The 19,726-nt window shown below is 50.3% G+C and overlaps 1 protein-coding gene across 1 annotated transcript in view; it reads right to left on the bottom strand.

Moving 5' to 3' along the window:
- Window positions 1-19,726, bottom strand: part of LOC144486805 (uncharacterized) — a gene marked incomplete at its 5' end in the record, with an annotated part of 81,987 nt that overhangs the window by 42,508 nt on the left and 19,753 nt on the right. Inside the window, one exon of the mRNA XM_078204821.1 lies at window positions 8,143-8,418. Coding sequence (XP_078060947.1) covers window positions 8,143-8,418 — 276 coding nt within the window. The remainder of the gene's footprint in view (window positions 1-8,142; window positions 8,419-19,726) is intronic.

Here is a 19,726-nt window from a genome sequence, read left to right as displayed (position 1 = left end):
CCAGGACAGGTACAGCAGGGGGTTAGATACAGAGTAAAGCTTCCTCTACACTGTCCCCATCAAACACTCCCAGGACAGGTACATCACGGGGTTAGATACAGAGTAAAGCTCCCTCCACACTGTCCACATCAAACACTCCCAGGACAGGTACAGCACGGGGTTAGATACAGAGTAAAGCACCCTCCACACTGTCCACATCAAACACTCCCAGGACAGGTACAGCACGGGGTTAGATACAGAGTAAAGCTCCCTCCACTCTGTCCACATCAAACACTCCCAGGAAAGGTACAGCACGGGGTTAGATACAGATTAAAGCTCCCTCTAATCTGTCCACATCAAACACTCCCAGGACAGGTACAGCACGGGGTTAGTTACAGAGTAAAGCTCCCTCAACACTGTCCCCATCAAACACTCCCAGGACAGGTACAGCACGGGGTTAGATACAGAGTAAAGCTCCCTCGACACTGTCCCCCATCAAACATTCCCAGGACAGGGACAGCACGGGGTTAGATACAGAGTAAAGCTCCGTCTACACTGTCCCCCATCAAACACTCCCAGGACAGGTACAGCACGGGGTTAGATACAGAGTAAAGCTCCCTCTACACTGTCCCCCATCAAACACTCCCAGGACAGGTACAGCACGGGGTTAGATACAGAGTAAAGCTCCCTCTACACTGCCCCCATCAAACTCTCCCAGGACAGGTACAGCACGGGGTTCTATACAGAGTAAAGCTCCCTTTACCCTGTCCCCATCAAACACTCCCAGGACAGGTACAGCACGGGGTTAGATACAGAGTAAAGCTCCCTCTACACTGTCCCCCATCAAACACTCCCAGGACAGGTACAGCACGGGGTTAGATACAGAGTAAAGCTCCCTCTACACTGTCCCCCATCAAACACACCCAGGACAGTTACAGCACGGGGTTAGAGACAGAGTAAAGCTCCCTCTACACTGTCCCCATCAAACACTCCCAGGACAGGTACAGCACGGGGTTAGATACAGAGTAAAGCTCCCTCTTCACTGTCCACATCAAACACTCCCAGGACAGGTACAGCACGGGGTTAGATACAGAGTAAAGCTCCCTCCACACTGTCCCGATCAAACACTCCCAGGACAGGTACAGCACGGGGTTAGATACAGAGTAAAGCTCCCTCTACACTGTCCCCATCAAACACTCCCAGGACAGGTACAGCACGGGGTTAGATACAGAGTAAAGCTCCCTCTACACTGTCCCCACCAAACACTCCCAGGACAGGTACAGCACGGGGTTAGATACAGAGTAAAGCTCCCTCTACATTGTCCCTATCAAACACTCCCAGGACAGGAACAGCACGGGGTTAGATACAGAGTAACGCTCCCTCTACACTGTCCCCCATCAAACACTCCCAGGACAGGTACAGCACGGGGTTAGATACAGAGTAAAGCTCCCTCTACACTGTCCCCCATCAAACGCTCCCAGGACAGCGACAGCGTGGTGTTAGATACAGAGTAAAGCTCCCTCTACACTGTCCCCATCAAACACACCCAGGACAGGTACAGCACGGGATTAGATACAGAGTAAAGCTCCCTCTACACTGTCCCCATCAAACACTCCCTGGACAGGTACAGCACGGGGTTAGATACAGAGTAAAGCTCCCTCTACACTGTCCCCCATCAAACACTCCCAGGACAGGTACAGCACGGGGTTAGATACAGAGTAAAGCTCCCTCTACACTGTCCACATCAAACACTCCCAGGACAGGTACAGCACGGGGTTAGATACAGAGTACTGCTCCCTCTACACTGTCCCCCATCAAACACTCCCAGGACAGGTACAGCACCGGGTTAGATACAGAGTAAAGCTCCCTCTACACTGTCCCCCATCAAACACTCCCACGACAGGTACAGCAGGGGGTTAGATACAGAGTAAAGCTCCCTCTACACTGTCCCCATCAAACACTCCCAGGACAGGTACATCACGGGGTTAGATACAGAGTAAAGCTCCCTCTACACTGTCCCCCATCAAACACTCCCAGGACAGGTACAGCAGGGGGTTAGATACAGAGTAAAGCTTCCTCTACACTGTCCCCATCAAACACTCCCAGGACAGGTACATCACGGGGTTAGATACAGAGTAAAGCACCCTCCACACTGTCCCCATCAAACACTCCCAGGACAGGTACAGCACGGGGTTAGATTCAGATTAAAGCTCCCTCTAATCTGTCCACATCAAACACTCCCAGGACAGGTACAGCACGGGGTTAGATACAGAGTAAAGCTCCCTCAACACTGTCCCCATCAAACACTCCCAGGACAGGTACAGCACGGGGTTAGATACAGAGTACAGCTCCCTCGACACTGTCCCCCATCAAACATTCCCAGGACAGGGACAGCACGGGGTTAGATACAGAGTAAAGCTCCCTCTGCACTGTCCCCATCAAACACTCCCAGGACAGGTACAGCACGGGGTTAGATACAGAGTAAAGCTCCCTCAACACTGTCCCCATCAAACACTCCCAGGACAGGTACAGCACGGGGTTAGATACAGAGTAAAGCTCCCTCGACACTGTCCCCCATCAAACATTCCCAGGACAGGGACAGCACGGGGTTAGATACAGAGTAAAGCTCCGTCTACACTGTCCCCATCAAACACTCCCAGGACAGGTACAGCACGGGGTTAGATACAGAGTAAAGCTCCCTCGACACTGTCCCCCATCAAACACTCCCAGGACAGGTACAGCACGGGGTTAGATACAGAGTAAAGCTCCCTCTACACTGTCCCCCATCAAACACTCCCAGGACAGGTACAGCACGGGGTTAGATACAGAGTAAAGCTCCCTCTACACTGCCCCCATCAAACTCTCCCAGGACAGGTACAGCACGGGGTTCTATACAGAGTAAAGCTCCCTTTACCCTGTCCCCATCAAACACTCCCAGGACAGGTACAGCACGGGGTTAGATACAGAGTAAAGCTCCCTCTACACTGTCCCCCATCAAACACTCCCAGGACAGGTACAGCACGGGGTTAGATACAGAGTAAAGCTCCCTCTACACTGTCCCCCATCAAACACACCCAGGACAGTTACAGCACGGGGTTAGAGACAGAGTAAAGCTCCCTCTACGCTGTCCCCATCAAACACTCCCAGGACAGGTACAGCACGGGGTTAGATACAGAGTAAAGCTGCCTCTACACTGTCCCCATCAAACACTCCCAGGACAGGTACAGCACGGGGTTAGATACAGAGTAAAGCTCCCTCTACACTGTCCCCCATCAAACACTCCCAGGACAGGGACAGCACGGGGTTAGATACAGAGTAAAGCTCCATCTACACTGTCCCCAACAAACACTGCCAGGACAGGTACAGCACGGGGTTAGATACAGAGTAAAGCTCCCTCTACACTGTCCCCCATCAAACACTCCCAGGACAGGTACAGCGCGGGGTTAGATACAGAGTAAAGCTCCCTCTACACTGTCCCCCATCAAACACTCCCAGGACAGGTACAGCACGGGGTTAGATACAGAGTAAAGCACCCTCTACACTGTCCACATCAAACACTCCCAGGACAGGTACAGCACGGGGTTAGATACAGAGTAAAGCTCCCTCTACACTGTCCCCCATCAAACACTCCCAGGACAGGTACAGCACGGGGTTAGATACAGAGTAAAGCTCCCTCTTCACTGTCCACATCAAACACTCCCAGGACAGGTACAGCACGGGGTTAGATACAGAGTAAAGCTCCCTCTACACTGTCCCCATCAAACACTCCCAGGACAGGTACAGCACGGGGTTAGATACAGATTAAAGCTCCCTCTACACTGTCCCCATCAAACACTCCCAGGACAGGTACAGCACGGCGTTAGATACAGAGTAAAGCTCCCTCTACACTGTCCCCACCAAACACTCCCAGGACAGGTACAGCACGGGGTTAGATACAGAGTAAAGCTCCCTCTACATTGTCCCTATCAAACACTCCCAGGACAGGAACAGCACGGGGTTAGATACAGAGTAAAGCTCCCTCTACACTGTCCCCCATCAAACACTCCCAGGACAGGTACAGCACGGGGTTAGATACAGAGTAAAGCTCCCTCTACATTGTCCCTATCAAACACTCCCAGGACAGGAACAGCACGGGGTTAGATACAGAGTAACGCTCCCTCTACACTGTCCCCCATCAAACACTCCCAGGACAGGTACAGCACGGGGTTAGATCCAGAGTTAAGCTCCCTCTACACTGTCCCCCATCAAACGCTCCCAGGACAGCGACAGCGTGGTGTTAGATACAGAGTAAAGCTCCCTCTACACTGTCCCCATCAAACACTCCCAGGACAGGTACAGCACGGGGTTAGATACAGAGTAAAGCTCCCTCAACACTGTCCCCATCAAACACTCCCTGGACAGGTACAGCACGGGGTTAGATACAGAGTAAAGCTCCCTCTACACTGTCCCCCATCAAACACTCCCAGGACAGGTACAGCACGGGGTTAGATACAGAGTAAAGCTCCCTCTACACTGTCCACATCAAACACTCCCAGGACAGGTACAGCACGGGGTTCGATACAGAGTAAAGCTCCCTCTACACTGTCCCCCATCAAACACTCCCACGACAGGTACAGCAGGGGGTTAGATACAGAGTAAATCTCCCTCTACACTGTCCCCATCAAACACTCCCAGGACAGGTACATCACGGGGTAAGATACAGAGTAAAGCTCCCTCTACACTGTCCCCCATCAAACACTCCCAGGACAGGTACAGCAGGGGGTTAGATACAGAGTAAAGCTCCCTCTACACTGTCCCCATCAAACACTCCCAGGACAGGTACATCACGGGGTTAGATACAGAGTAAAGCTCCCTCCACACTGTCCACATCAAACACTCCCAGGACAGGTACAGCACGGGGTTAGATACAGAGTAAAGCTCCCTCCACACTGTCCACATCAAACACTCCCAGGACATGTACAGCACGGGGTTAGATACAGATTAAAGCTCCCTCTACACTGTCCACATCAAACACTCCCAGGACAGGTACAGCACGGGGTTAGTTACAGAGTAAAGCTCCCTCAACACTGTCCCCATCAAACACTCCCAGGACAGGTACAGCACGGGGTTAGATACAGAGTAAAGCTCCCTCGACACTGTCCCCCATCAAACATTCCCAGGACAGGGACAGCACGGGGTTAGATACAGAGTAAAGCTCCGTCTACACTGTCCCCCATCAAACACTCCCAGGACAGGTACAGCACGGGGTTAGATACAGAGTAAAGCTCCCTCTACACTGTCCCCCATCAAACACTCCCAGGACAGGTACAGCACGGGGTTAGATACAGAGTAAAGCTCCATCTGCACTGCCCCCATCAAACTCTCCCAGGACAGGTACAGCACGGGGTTCGATACAGAGTAAAGCTCCCTTTACCCTGTCCCCATCAAACACTCCCAGGACAGGTACAGCACGGTGTTAGATACAGAGTAAAGCTCCCTCTACACTGTCCCCCATCAAACACTCCCAGGACAGGTACAGCACGGGGTTAGATACAGAGTAAAGGTCCCTCTACACTGTCCCCCATCAAACACACCCAGGAAAGGTACAGCACGGGGTTAGAGACAGAGTAAAGCTCCCTCTACACTGTCCCCATCAAACACTCCCAGGACAGGTACAGCACGGGGTTAGATACAGAGTAAAGCTCCCTCTACACTGTCCCCATGAAACACTCCCAGGACAGGTACAGCACGGGGTTAGATACAGAGTAAAGGTCCCTCTACACTGTCCCCCATCAAACACTCCCAGGACAGGGACAGCACGGGGTTAGGTACAGAGTAAAGCTCCATCTACACTGTCCCCATCAAACACTGCCAGGACAGGTACAGCACGGGGTTAGATACAGAGTAAAGCTCCCTCTACACTGTCCCCCATCAAACACTCCCAGGACAGGTACAGCGCGGGGTTAGATACAGAGTAAAGCTCCCTCTACACTGTCCCCCATCAAACACTCCCAGGACAGGTACAGCACGGGGTTAGATACAGAGTAAAGCACCCTCTACACTGTCCACATCAAACACTCCCAGGACAGGTACAGCACGGGGTTAGATACAGAGTAAAGCTCCCTCTACACTGTCCCCCATCAAACACTCCCAGGACAGGTACAGCACGGGGTTAGATACAGAGTAAAGCTCCCTCTACACTGTCCCCCATCAAACACTCCCAGGACAGGTACAGCAGGGGGTTAGATACAGAGTAAAGCTCCCTCTACACTGTCCCCATCAAATACTCCCAGGACAGGTACAGCACGGGGTTAGATACAGAGTAAAGCTCCCTCTTCACTGCCCCCATCAAACACTCCCAGGACAGGTACAGCACGGGGTTAGATACAGAGTAAAGCTCCCTCCACACTGTCCACATCAAACACTCCCAGGACAGGTACAGCACGGTGTTAGATACAGAGTAAAGCTCCCTCTACACTGTCCACATCAAACACTCCCAGGACAGGTACAGCACGGGGTTAGATACAGAGTAAAGCTCCCTCGACACTGTCCCCATCAAACACTCCCAGGACAGGTACATCACGGGGTTAGGTACAGAGTAAAGCTCCCTCTGCACTGTCCCCCATCAAACACTCCCAGGACAGGTACAGCAGGGGGTTAGATACAGAGTAAAGCTCCCTCTACACTGTCCCCATCAAACACTCCCAGGACAGGTACATCACGGGGTTAGATACAGAGTAAAGCTCCCTCCACACTGTCCACATCAAACACTCCCAGGACAGGTACAGCACGGGGTTAGATTCAGAGTAAAGCTCCCTCCACACTGTCCACATCAAACACTCCCAGGACAGGTACAGCACGGGGTTAGATACAGAGTAAAGCTCCCTCTACACTGTCCACATCAAACACTCCCAGGACAGGTACAGCACGGGGTTAGATACAGAGTAAAGCTCCCTCTACACTGCCCCCATCAAACACTCCCAGGACAGGTACAGCACGGGGTGAGATACAGAGTAAAGCTCCCTCCACACTGTCCACATCAAACACTCCCAGGACAGGTACAGCACGGGGTTAGATACAGAGTAAAGCTCCCTCTACACTGTCCCTCATCAAACACTCCCAGGACAGGTACAGCACGGGGTTAGATACAGAGTAAAGCTCCCTCTCCACTGTCCCCATCAAACACTCCCAGGACAGGTGCAGCACGGGGTTAGATACAGAGTAAAGCTCCCTCTCCACTGTCCCCATCAAACACTCCCAGGACAGGTACAACACGGGGTTCGATACAGAGTAAAGCTCCCGCTACACTGTCCCCATCAAACACTCCCAGGACAGGTACAGCACGGGGTTAGATACAGAGTAAAACTCCCTCTACACTGTCCCCATCAAACACTCCCAGGACAGGTACAGCACGGGGTTAGATACAGAGTAAAGCTCCCTCTACACTGTCCCCATCAAACACTCCCAGGACAGGTACAGCACGGGGTTTGATACAGAGTAAAGCTCCCTCTGCACTGTCCCCCATCAAACACTCCCAGGCCAAGTACAGCACGGGGTTAGATACAGAGTAAAGCTCCCTCCACACTGTCCCCCATCAAACACACCCAGGACAGGTACAGCACGGGGTTAGATACAGAGTAATGCTCCCTCTGCACTATCCCCCATCAAACACTCCCAGGACAGGTACAGCACGGGGTTAGATACAGGGGAAAGCTCCCTCTACACTGTCCCCGTCAAACACTCCCAGGACAGGTACAGCACGGGGTTAGATACAGAGTAAAGCTCCCTCTGCACTGTCCCCATCAAACACTCCCAGGACAGGGACAGCACGGGGTTAGATACAGAGTAAAGCTCCCTCTACACTGTCCCCCATCAAACACTCCCAGGACAGGTACAGCACGGGGTTAGATACGGAGTAAAGCTCCCTCTACACTGTCCCCCAGCAAACACTCCCAGGACAGGAACAGCACGGGGTGAGATACAGAGTAAAGCTCACTCTACACTGTCCCAGATCAAACACTCCCAGGACAGGTACAGCACGGGGTTAGATACAGAGTAAAACTCCCTCTACACTGTCCCACATCAAACACTCCCAGGACAGGTACAGCGCGCGGTGAGAATCAGAGTTATGCTCCCTCTACGCAGCTCCATTGAAAAGCACATTTTATTTTTAATTTACCGTACCTGTTGCTCGCAATATTGCTCAAAATCATTCAGCCTCTTTTTCTTCAATTCCTCAACAGCAATCTTAAACAGCAACTGGTATTCGCGGTTTAAGTTGGACAATACATTCTGCAATTGCTGGTCCAACTCTTTAACATGTGACGATGTATCCTCCTCAGTCCCTTTCAGCTGCTCCTTGAAATCATTCTTCAGCTCATTGACTTTCTTCTCCAGAAGAGCCTGCATTGCTAGTGGAGAGGTCTTCAATCGTTGTGTAGTTTCCTGTGCATCTCGCATCTGAAATACAAAACAGAGTCAGTTACAGAGTAAAGCTCCCTCTACACTGTCCCCATCAAACACTCCCAGGACAGGTACAGCACGGGGTTAGATACAGAGTAAAGCTCCCTCTACACTGTCCCCATCAAACACTCCCAGGACAGGTACAGCACGGGGTTAGATACAGAGTAAAGCTCCCTCTACACTGTCCCCATCAAACACTCCCAGGACAGGTACAGCACGGAGTTAGATACAGAGTAAAGCTCCCTCTACACTGTCCCCACCAAACACTCCGAGGACAGGTACAACACGGGGTTAGATACAGAGTAAAGCTCCCTCTACACTGTCCCCCATCAAACACTCCCAGGACAGGTCCAGCACGGGGTTAGATACAGAGTAAAGCTCCCTCTACACTGTCCCCATCAAACACTCCCAGGACAGGTACAGCACGGGGTTAGATGCAGGGTAAAGCTCCCTCTACACTGTCCCCATGAAACACTCCTCGGACTGGTACAGCACGGGGTTAGATACAGAGTAAAGCTCCCTCGACACTGTCCCCCATCAAACACACTCAGGACAGGTACAGCACGGGGTTAGATACAGAGTAAAGCTCCCTCTACACTATCCCCCATCAAACACACCCAGGACAGGTACAGCACGGGGTTAGATACAGAGTAAAGCTCCCTCTACACCGTCCCCCATCAAACACTCGCAGGACAGGTACAGCACGGGGTTAGATACAGGGTAAAGCTCCCTCTACACTGTCCCCATGAAACACTCCTAGGACTGGTACAGCACGGGGTTAGATACAGAGTAAAGCTCCCTCTACACCGTCCCCCATCAAACACTCCCAGGACAGGTACAGCACGGGGTTAGATACAGAGTAAAGCTCCCTCTACACTGTCCCCCATCAAACCCTCCCAGGACAGGTACAGCACGGCGTTTAATACAGAGTAAGCTCCCTCTACACTGTCCCCATCAAACACTCCCAGGACTGGTACAGCACGGGTTTAGATACAGAGTAAAGCTCCCTCTACACTGTCCCCATCAAACACTCCCAGGACTGGTACAGCACAGGGTTAGATACAGAGTAAAGCTCCCTCTACACTGTCCCCATCAAACACTCCCAGGACTGGTACAGCACGGGGATAGATACAGAGTAAAGCTCCCTCTACACTGTCCCCCATCAAACACTCCCAGGACTGGTACAGCACGGGGTTAGATACAGAGTAAAGCTCCCTCTCCACTGTCCCCCATCAAACACTCCCAGTTCAGGTACAGCACGGGGTGAGATGCAGAGCAAAGCACCACCTCCTCTGTCCCCATGAAACACTCCCAGGACAGGTACAGCACGAGGTTAGATACAGAGTAAAGCTCCCTCTGCACTGTCCCCATGAAACGCTCCCAGGACAGGTCCAGCATGGGGTTAGATACAGAGGAAAGCTCCCTCGACACTGTCCCCATCTAACACTCCCAGGACAGGAACAGCACGGGATTAGATACAGAGTAAAGCTCCCTCTGCACTGTCCCCCATCAAGCACTCCCAGGACAGGTCCAGCACGGGTTAGATACAGAGTAAAGCTCCCTCTACACTGTCTCCCATCAAACACTCCCAGGACAGGTACAGCACGGGGTTAGATACAGAGTAAAGCTCCCTCTACACTGTCCCCATCAAACACTCCCAGGACAGGTACAGCACGGGGTTAGATACAGAGTAAAGCTCCCTCTACACTGTCCCCCATCAAACACTCCCAGGACAGTTACAGGATACGGGGCAGCAAATTTAAAACCGAGTTTGGGAGAAACTCCTCCTCCCAAAGGGGTGGTGAATCTGTGGAATTCGCTGCCCCAAAGCCCGGTGGATGCTGGGACAGAGGGTGCATTGAAGGAGGAGTTGGACAGATTGATAATTGGGAATGGGGTTAGAACATACAACATTACAGCACAGAACAGGCCCTTCGGCCCACGATGTTGTGCTGAGCTTTATCTGAAACCACGATCAAGCTATCCCACTCCCTATCATCCTGGTGTGCTCCATGTGCCTATCCAATAACCGCTTTAATGTTCCTAAAGTGTCTGACTCCACTATCACTGCAGGCAGTCCATTCCACACCCCAACCACTCTGCGTAAAGAACCTACCTCTGATATCCTTCCTATATCTCCCACCATGAACCCTATAGTTATGCCCCCTTGTATTAGCTCCATCCACCCGAGGAAATAGTCTTTGAACGTTCACTCTATCTATCCCCTTCATTTTATAAACCTCTATTAAGTCTCCCCTCAGCCTCCTCCGCTCCAGAGAGAACAGCCCTAGCTCCCGCAACCTTTCCTCACAAGACCTACCCTGCAAACCAGGCAGCATCCTGGTAAATCTCCTCTGCACTCTTTCCAGCGCTTCCACATCCTTCCTATAGTGAGGTGACCAGAACTGCACACAATACTCCAAATGTGGTCTCACCAAGGTCCTGTACAGTTGCAGCATAACCCCACGGCTCTTAAACTCCAACCCCCTGTTAATAAAAGCTAACACACTGTAGGCCTTCTTCACAGCTCTATCCACTTGAGTGGCAACCTTTAGAGATCTGTGGATATGAACCCCAAGATCTCTCTGTTCCTCCACAGTCTTCAGAACCCTACCTTTGACCCTGTAATCCACATTTAAATTAGTCCTACCAAAATGAATCACCTCACATTTATCAGGGTTAAACTCCATTTGCCATTTTTCAGCCCAGCTTTGCATCCTGTCTATGTCTCTTTGCAGCCTACAACAGCCCTCCACCTCATCCACTACTCCACCAATCTTGGTGTCATCAGCAAATTTACTGATCCACCCTTCAGCCCCCTCCTCTAGGTCATTAATAAATATCACAAAGAGCAGAGGACCAAGCACTGATCCCTGTGGCACTCCGCTAGCAACCTGCCTCCAATCCGAAAATTTTCCATCGACCACCACCCTCTGTCTTCGATCAGATAGCCAGTTACCTATCCAATCGGCCAACTTTCCCTCTATCCCACACCTTCTTACTTTCATCATAAGCCGACCATGGGGGACCTTATCAAATGCCTTCCTAAAATCCATGTATATGACATCAACTGCCCAACCTTCATCAACACACTTAGTTACCTCCTCAAAAAATCCTATCAAATTTGTGAGGCACGACTTGCCCTTCACGAATCCGTGCTGACTATCCCGGATTAATCCGCATCTTTCTAAATGGTCGTAAATCCCATCCCCAAGGACCTTTTCCATCAATTTACCAACCACCGAAGTAAGACTAACCGGTCTATAATTACCAGGGTCATTTCTATTCCCTTTCTTAAACAGAGGAACAACATTCGCCACTCTCCAGTCCTCTGGCACCATCCCCGTGGACAGTGAGGACCCAAAGATCAAAGCCAAAGGCTCTGCAATCTCATCCCTTGCCTCCCAAAGAATCCTAGGATATATTTCATCAGGCCCAGGGGACTTATCGACCTTCAGTTTATTCAAAACTGCCAGTACATCCTCCCTCCGAACATCTGTTTCCTCCAGCCTATTAGCCTGTAACACCTTCTCTTCCTCAAAAACATGGCCCCTCTTCTTGGTGAACACTGAAGAAAAGTATTCATTCATCACTTCTCCTATCTCTACTGACTCCATACACAAGTTCCCACTACTGTCCTTGACCGGCCCTAACCTCACCCTGGTCATTCTTTTATTCCTCACATAAGAGGAAAAAGCCTTGGGTTTTTCCTTGATCCGACCCGCCAAGGACTTCTCATGTCCCCTCCTAGCTCTCCTAAGCCCCTTTTTCAGCTCATTCCTTGCTAACTTGTAACCCTCAATCGAGCCATCTGAACCTTGTTTCCTCATCCCTACATAAGCTTCCCTCTTCCTTTTCACAAGGCATTCCACCTCTTTCGTGAACCAGGGTTCCCTCACTCGGCCATTTCCTCCCTGCCTGACAGGGACATACCTATCAAGGACACCCAGTATTTGTTCCTCGAAAAAGTTCCACTTTTCATGAGTGCCTTTCTCTGACAGTTTCTGTTCCCATCTTATGCCCCCTAATTCTTGCCTAATCGCATGATAATTACCTCTCCCCCAATTATAAACCTTGCCCTGCCGTCCGGCCCTATCCCTCTCCATTGCAATAACAAAAGACGCCGAATTGTGGTCACTATCTCCAAAGTGCTGTCCCACAACCAAATCTAACACTTGGCCCGGTTCATTTCCCAGTACCAAATCCAATGTGGCCTCACCTCTAGTCGGCCCATCCACATATTGTGTCAGGAAACCCTCCTGCACACACTGCACAAAAACTGCCCCATCCGAACTATTGCACCTGCAAAGGTTCCAATCAATATTTGGAAAGTTAAAGTCCCCCATGACAACTACCCTGTGACCCCCACACATATCCATAATCTGCTTAGCAATTTCTTCCTCCACATCTCTAGAACTATTTGGGGGCCTATAGTAAACTCCTAACAACGTGACCGCTCCTTTCCTATTTCTAACTTCAGCCCATATTACCTCAGTGTGCAGATCCCTCTCGAAGTGCCTTTCTGCAGCCGTTAAACTATCCTTGATATACAATGCTACTCCTCCAGCTCTTTTACCAGCTTCCCTACACTTACTGAAACATCTATACCCCGGAACGTCCAACAACCATTCCTGTCCTTGTTCTACCCACGTCTCCGTAATGGCCACAACATCGTAGTCCCAAGTACCAATCCACGCCCCAAGTTCCGCATGGCAGGTTGGTTAAGAAGGTTAAGGATCATGGGATACAAGGAGAAGTGGCTAGATGGGAGGAGAACTGGCTTGGCCATAGGAGACAGAGGATAGTGGTCGAAGGGTCTTTTTCCGGCTGGAGGTCTGTGACCAGTGGTGTTCCGCAGGGCTCTGTACTGGGACCTCTGCTATTTGTGATATATATAAATGATTTGGAAGAAGGTGTAACTGGTGTAATCAGCAAGTTTGCGGATGACACGAAGATGGCTGGACTTGCGGATAGCGAAGAGCATTGTCGGGCAATACAGCAGGATATAGATAGGCTGGAAAATTGGGCGGAGAGGTGGCAGATGGAGTTTAATCCGGATAAATGCGAAGTGATGCATTTTGGAAGAAATAATGTAGGGAGGAGTTACACAATAAATGGCAGAGTCATCAGGAGTATAGAAACACAGAGGGACCTGGGTGTGCAAGTCCACAAATCCTTGAAGGTGGCAACACAGGTGGAGAAGGTGGTGAAGAAGGCATATGGTATGCTTGCCTTTATAGGACGGGGTATAGAGTATAAAAGCTGGAGTCTGATGATGCAGCTGTATAGAACGCTGGTTAGGCCACATTTGGAGTACTGCGTCCAGTTCTGGTCGCCGCACTACCAGAAGGACGTGGAGGCCTAGAGAGAGTGCAGAGAAGGTTTACCAGGATGTTGCCTGGTATGGAGGGTCTTATCTATGAGGAGAGATTGTGTAGACTGGGGTTGTTCTCCTTGGAAAGACGGAGAATGAGGGGAGATCTAATAGAGGTGTACAAAATTATGAAGGGTATAGATAGGGTGAACAGTGGGAAGCTTTTTCCCAGGTCGGAGGTGACGATCACGAGGGGTCACGTGCTCAAGCTGAGAGGGGCGAAGTATAACTCGGATATCAGAGGGACGTTTTTTACACAGAGGGTGGTGGGGGCCTGGAATGCGCTGCCAAGTAGGGTGGTGGAGGCAGGCACGCTGACATCGTTTAAGACTTACCTGGATAGTCACATGAGCAGCCTGGGAATGGAGGGATACAAACGATTGGTCTAGTTGGACCAAGGAGCGGCACAGGCTTGGAGGGCCGAAGGGCCGGTTTCCTGTGCTGTACTGTTCTTTGTTCATCTACCTTGTTCCGGATGCTCCTTGCATTGAAGTAGACACACTTCAACCCACCTTCCTGTCGACCGGTACCCACCCTTGACCTTGATACCTTCCCCAATACCTCACCACCCTCAACACTGACTTCTGGACTACAACTCCTTTTCCCACTCCCCTGACAAATTAGTTTAAACCCCCCTGAAGAACCGTGTCAAATTTCAGATACAGAGTAAACCTCCCTCTCCACTGTCCCCCATCAAACACCTCCAGGAGAGGTACCGCATCGGGTTAGATACAGAGTAAAGCTCACTCTACAATGTCCCCCATCACAGGACAGGTGCAGCAAGGGGTGCGATACAGAGTAAACCTCCATCTACACTGAACCCCATCAAACACTCACAGGACAGGTACAGCACGGGGTTAGATACAGAGTAAAGCTTCCTCTACACTGGCCCCCATCAAACACTCACAGGACAGGTACAGCCCGGGGTTAGATACAGAGTAAAGCACCCTATACACTGTCCCCCATCAAGCACTCCCAGGACAGGTACAGCACGGGGATAGATAGAGAGGAAAGCTCCCTCTACACTGTCCCCATCAAACACTCCCAGGATAGGTACAGCACGGGGTTAGATACAGAGTAAAGCTCCCTCTACACTGTCCCCATCAAACACTCCCAGGACAGGTACAGCACGGGGTTAGATACAGAGTAAAGCTCCCTCTACACTGTCCCCCATCAAACACTCCCAGGACAGGTACAGCACGGGGTTAGATACAGAGTAAAGCTTCCTCTACACTGTCCCCCATCAAACACTCCCAGGACAGGTACAGCACGGGGTTAGATACAGAGTAAAGCTCCATCTACACTTTCCCCCATCAAACACTCCCAGGACAGGTACAGCACGGGGTTAGATACAGAGTAAAGCTCCATCTACACTGTCCCCATCAAACACTCCCAGGACAGGTACAGCACGGGGTTAGATACAGAGTAATGCATGGCCAATCCACCTAACCTGCACATCTTTGGACACTATGGGGCAATTTAGCACGGCCAATCCCCCTAACCCGCACATCTTTGGACATTAAGGGGCAATTTAGCATGGCCAATCCCCCTAACCTGCACATCTTTGGACACTAAGGGAAAATTTAGCATTGCCCATCCCCCTAACCTGCACATCTTTGGACACGAAGGGACAATTTAGCACGGCCAATCCACCTAACCTGCACATCTTTGGACACTAAGGGAAAATTGAGCATTGCCCATCCCTCGAACCTGCACATCTTTGGACACTAGGACAATTTAGCATGGCTAATCCACCCAACCTGCACACCTTTGGACACTAAGGGGCAATTTAGCACGGCCAATCCCCCTAACCTGCACATCTTTGGACACTATGGGGTAAGTAAGCATGGCGAATCCCCCTAACCCGCACATCTTTGGACAATAAGGGGCAATTTAGCATGGCCTATCCACCTCACCTGCACATCTTTGGACACTAAGGGGCAATTTAGCACGGCCAATCCACCTAACCTACACATCTTTGGACAGTCTGGGGCAATTTAGCATGGTGAATCCCCCTAACCCGCACATCTTTGGACATTAATGGGCAATTTAGCATGGCCAATCCACCTAACCTGCATATCTTTGGACACTAAGGGACAATTTAGCATAGCCAATCCACCAAACCTGCACATCTTTGGACACTAAGGGACAAATTAGCATGTCCCATCCCCCTAACCTGCACATCTTTGGACAGTATGGGGCAATTTAGCATGGCCAATCCCCCTAACCTGCACATCTTTGGACATTAATGGGCAATTTAGCATTGCCCATCCCCCTAACCTGCACATCTTTGGACACTGAGGGGCAATTTAGCCCGGCCAATCCACCTAACCTGCAAATCTTTGGATACTAAAGGGCAATTTAGAATGGCCAATCCCCCTAACCTACACATCTTTGGACACTAAGGGGCAATTTTGCATGGCCAATCCCCCTAACCTACACATCTTTGGACACAAAGGGACAATTTAGCATGGCCAGTCCACCTAACCTACACATCTTTGGACACAAAATGACAATTTAGCCCGGCCAATCCACCTAACCTGCACATCGTTGGATACTAAAGGGCAATTTAGAATGGCCAATCCACCTAACCTGCACATCTTTGGACACTGACGGGCAATTTAGCATAGCCAATCCACCAAACCTGCACATCTTTGGACACTAAGGGGCAATTTTGCATGGCCAATCCCCCTAACCTACACATCTTTGGACACAAAGGGACAATTTAGCATGGCCAGTCCACCTAACCTACACATCTTTGGACACAAAATGACAATTTAGCCCGGCCAATCCACCTAACCTGCACATCGTTGGATACTAAAGGGCAATTTAGAATGGCCAATCCACCTAAGCTGCACATCTTTGGACACTGAGGGGCAATTGAGCATAGCCAATCCACCTCACCTGCCCATCTTCGGACACTAAGGGGCAATTTAGCATGGCCAATCCACCTAACCTGCACATCTTTGGACACTAAGGGACAATTTAGCATGGCGAATCCCCCTAAACCGCACATCTTTGGACACTAAGGGACAATTTAGCATGGCCAATCCACCTAACCTGCACATCCTTGGACACTAAGGGGCAATTTAGCATGGCCATTCCACCTAACCTACACATCTTTGGACACTAAGGGACAATTTAGCATGGCGAATCCCCCTAACTCGCACATCTTTGGACACTAAGGGGCAATTTAGCATGGCCAATCCCCCTAACCTACACATCTTTGGACACTAAGGGACAATTTAGCATGGCCAGTCCACCTAACCTACACATCTTTGGACACAAAGGGACAATTTAGCCCGGCCAATCCACCTAACCTGCACATCGTTGGATACTAAAGGGCAATTTAGAATGGCCAATCCACCTAACCTGCACATCTTTGGACACTGAGGGGCAATTTAGCATAGCCAATCCACCTCACCTGCCCATCTTTGGACACTAAGGGGCAATTTAGCATGGCGAATCCCCCTAAACCGCACATCTTTGGACACTAAGGGACAATTTAGCCCGGCCAATCCACCTAACCTGCACATCGTTGGATACTAAAGGGGGGTCTGTGGAATTCATTGCCACAGAGGGCTGTGGAGGCCGAGACGTTGAGCATCTTCAAGACAGAAATTGATAAATTCTTGATTTCTCGAGGAATTAAGGGCTATGGGGAGAGAGCGGGTAAATGGAGTTGAAATCAACCATGATTGAATGGTGGAGTGGACTCGATGGGCCGAATGGCCTTACTTCCGCTCCGATGTCTTATGGTCTTATGGTCTTAATTTAGCATGGCCAATCCACCTAACCTGCACATCTTTGGACAGTATGGGGCAATTTAGCATGGTGAATCCCCCTAACCCACACATCTTTGGACAGTATGGGGCAATTTAGCACGGCCAATCCCCCTAACCTGCACATCTTTGGACAGTATGGGGCAATTTAGCATGGTGAATCCCCCTAACCCACACATCTTTGGACATTAATGGGCAATTTAGCATGGCCAATCCACCTAACCTGCACATCTTTGGACACTAAGGGACAATTTAGCATTGCCCATCCCCCTAACCTGCACATCTTTGGACACTGAGGGGCAATTTAGCATGGCCAATCAACCAAACCTGCACATCTTTGGACACTAAGGGGCAATTTAGCACGGCCAATCCACCTAACCTGCACATCTTTGGACACAAAGGGACAATTTCGCATGGCGAATCCCCCTAACCCGCACATCTTTGGACAATAAGGGGCAATTTAACATGGCCAATCCACCAAACCTGCACATCTTTCGACACTAAGGGGCAATTTAGCATTGCCCATCCCCCTAACCTGCACAACTTTGGACACTAAGGGGCAATTAAGCATGGCCAATCCACCTAACCTGCACATCTTCGGACACTAAGGGGCAATTAAGCATGGCCAATCCACCTAACCCGCACATCTTTGGATACTAACGGGCAATTTAGAATGGCCAATCCCCCAAACCTGCACATCTTTGGACACTAAGGGCCAATTTAGAATGGCCAATCCCCCTAACCTGCACATCTTTGGACACTAAGGGCCAATTTAGAATGGCCAATCCCCCTAACCTGCACATCTTTGGACACTAAGGGCCAATTTAGAATGGCCAATCCCCCTAACCTGCACATCTTTGGACACTAAGGGACAATTTAGCATGGCCTATCCCTCAACCTACACATCTTTGGACACTAAGGGACAATTTAGCATTGTCAATCCACCTAACCTGCACATCTTTGGACACTAAGGGGCAATTAAGCATGGCCAATCCACCTAACCCGCACATCTTTGGATACTAACGGGCAATTTAGAATGGCCAATCCCCCAAACCTGCACATCTTTGGACACGAAGGGACTATTTAGCACGGCCAATCCACCTAACCGGCACATCTTTGGACACTGAGGGGCAATTTAGCATAGCCAATCCACCTAACCTGCCCATCTTTGGACACTAAGGGGCAATTTAGCATGGCCAATCCCCCTAACCCGCACATCTTTGGACACTAAGGGACAATTTAGCATGGCCAATCCACCTAACCTGCATATCTTTGCACACTAAGGGACAATTTAGCATAGCCAATCCACCAAACCTGCACATCTTTGGACACTAAGGGACAAATTAGCATGGCCCATCCCCCTAACCTGCACATCTTTGAACAGTATGGGGCAATTTAGCATGGCCAATCCCCCTAACCTGCACATCTTTGGACATTAATGGGCAATTTAGCATTGCCCATCCCCCTAACCTGCACATCTTTGGACATTAAGGGGCAATTTAGCATGGTCAATCCACCTAACCTGCACATCTTTGGACACTAAGGGGCAATTTAGCATGGCCAATCCACCTAACCTGCCCATCTTTGGACACTAAGGGGCAATTTAGCATGGCCAATCCACCTAACCTGCACATCTTTGGACACTAAGGGACAATTTAGCATGGCCAATCCCCCTAACCTACACATCTTTGGACACTAAGGGACAATTTAGCATCGCCCATCCCCCTAACCTGCACATCTTTGGACACTAACGGGCAATTTAGAATGGCCAATCCCCCTAACCTGCACATCTTTGGACACTAAGGGCCAATTTAGAATGGCCAATCCCCCTAACCTGTACATCTTTGGACACTAAGGGACAATTTAGCATGGCCTATCCATCAACCTACACATCTTTGGACACTAAGGGGCAATTTAGCATGGTCAATCCACTTAACCTGCACATCTTTGGACACGAAGGGACAATTTAGCATGGACAATCCACCTAACCTGCGCATCGTTGGATACCATGGGGCAATTTGGAATGGCCAATCCCCCGAACATACACATTTTTGGACACTAAGGGGCAATAAAGCATGGCCAATCCACCTAACCTGCACATCTTTGGATACTAAGGGGCAATTTAGCATTGCCAATCCCCCTAACCTAC

Source organism: Mustelus asterias, unplaced genomic scaffold, assembly GCF_964213995.1.
Source record: "Mustelus asterias unplaced genomic scaffold, sMusAst1.hap1.1 HAP1_SCAFFOLD_472, whole genome shotgun sequence".
Classification (NCBI taxonomy): domain Eukaryota; kingdom Metazoa; phylum Chordata; class Chondrichthyes; order Carcharhiniformes; family Triakidae; genus Mustelus; species Mustelus asterias.
Note: the sequence above shows the minus strand (reverse complement) of the source record. Positions and strands in the feature narration are given on the sequence as shown.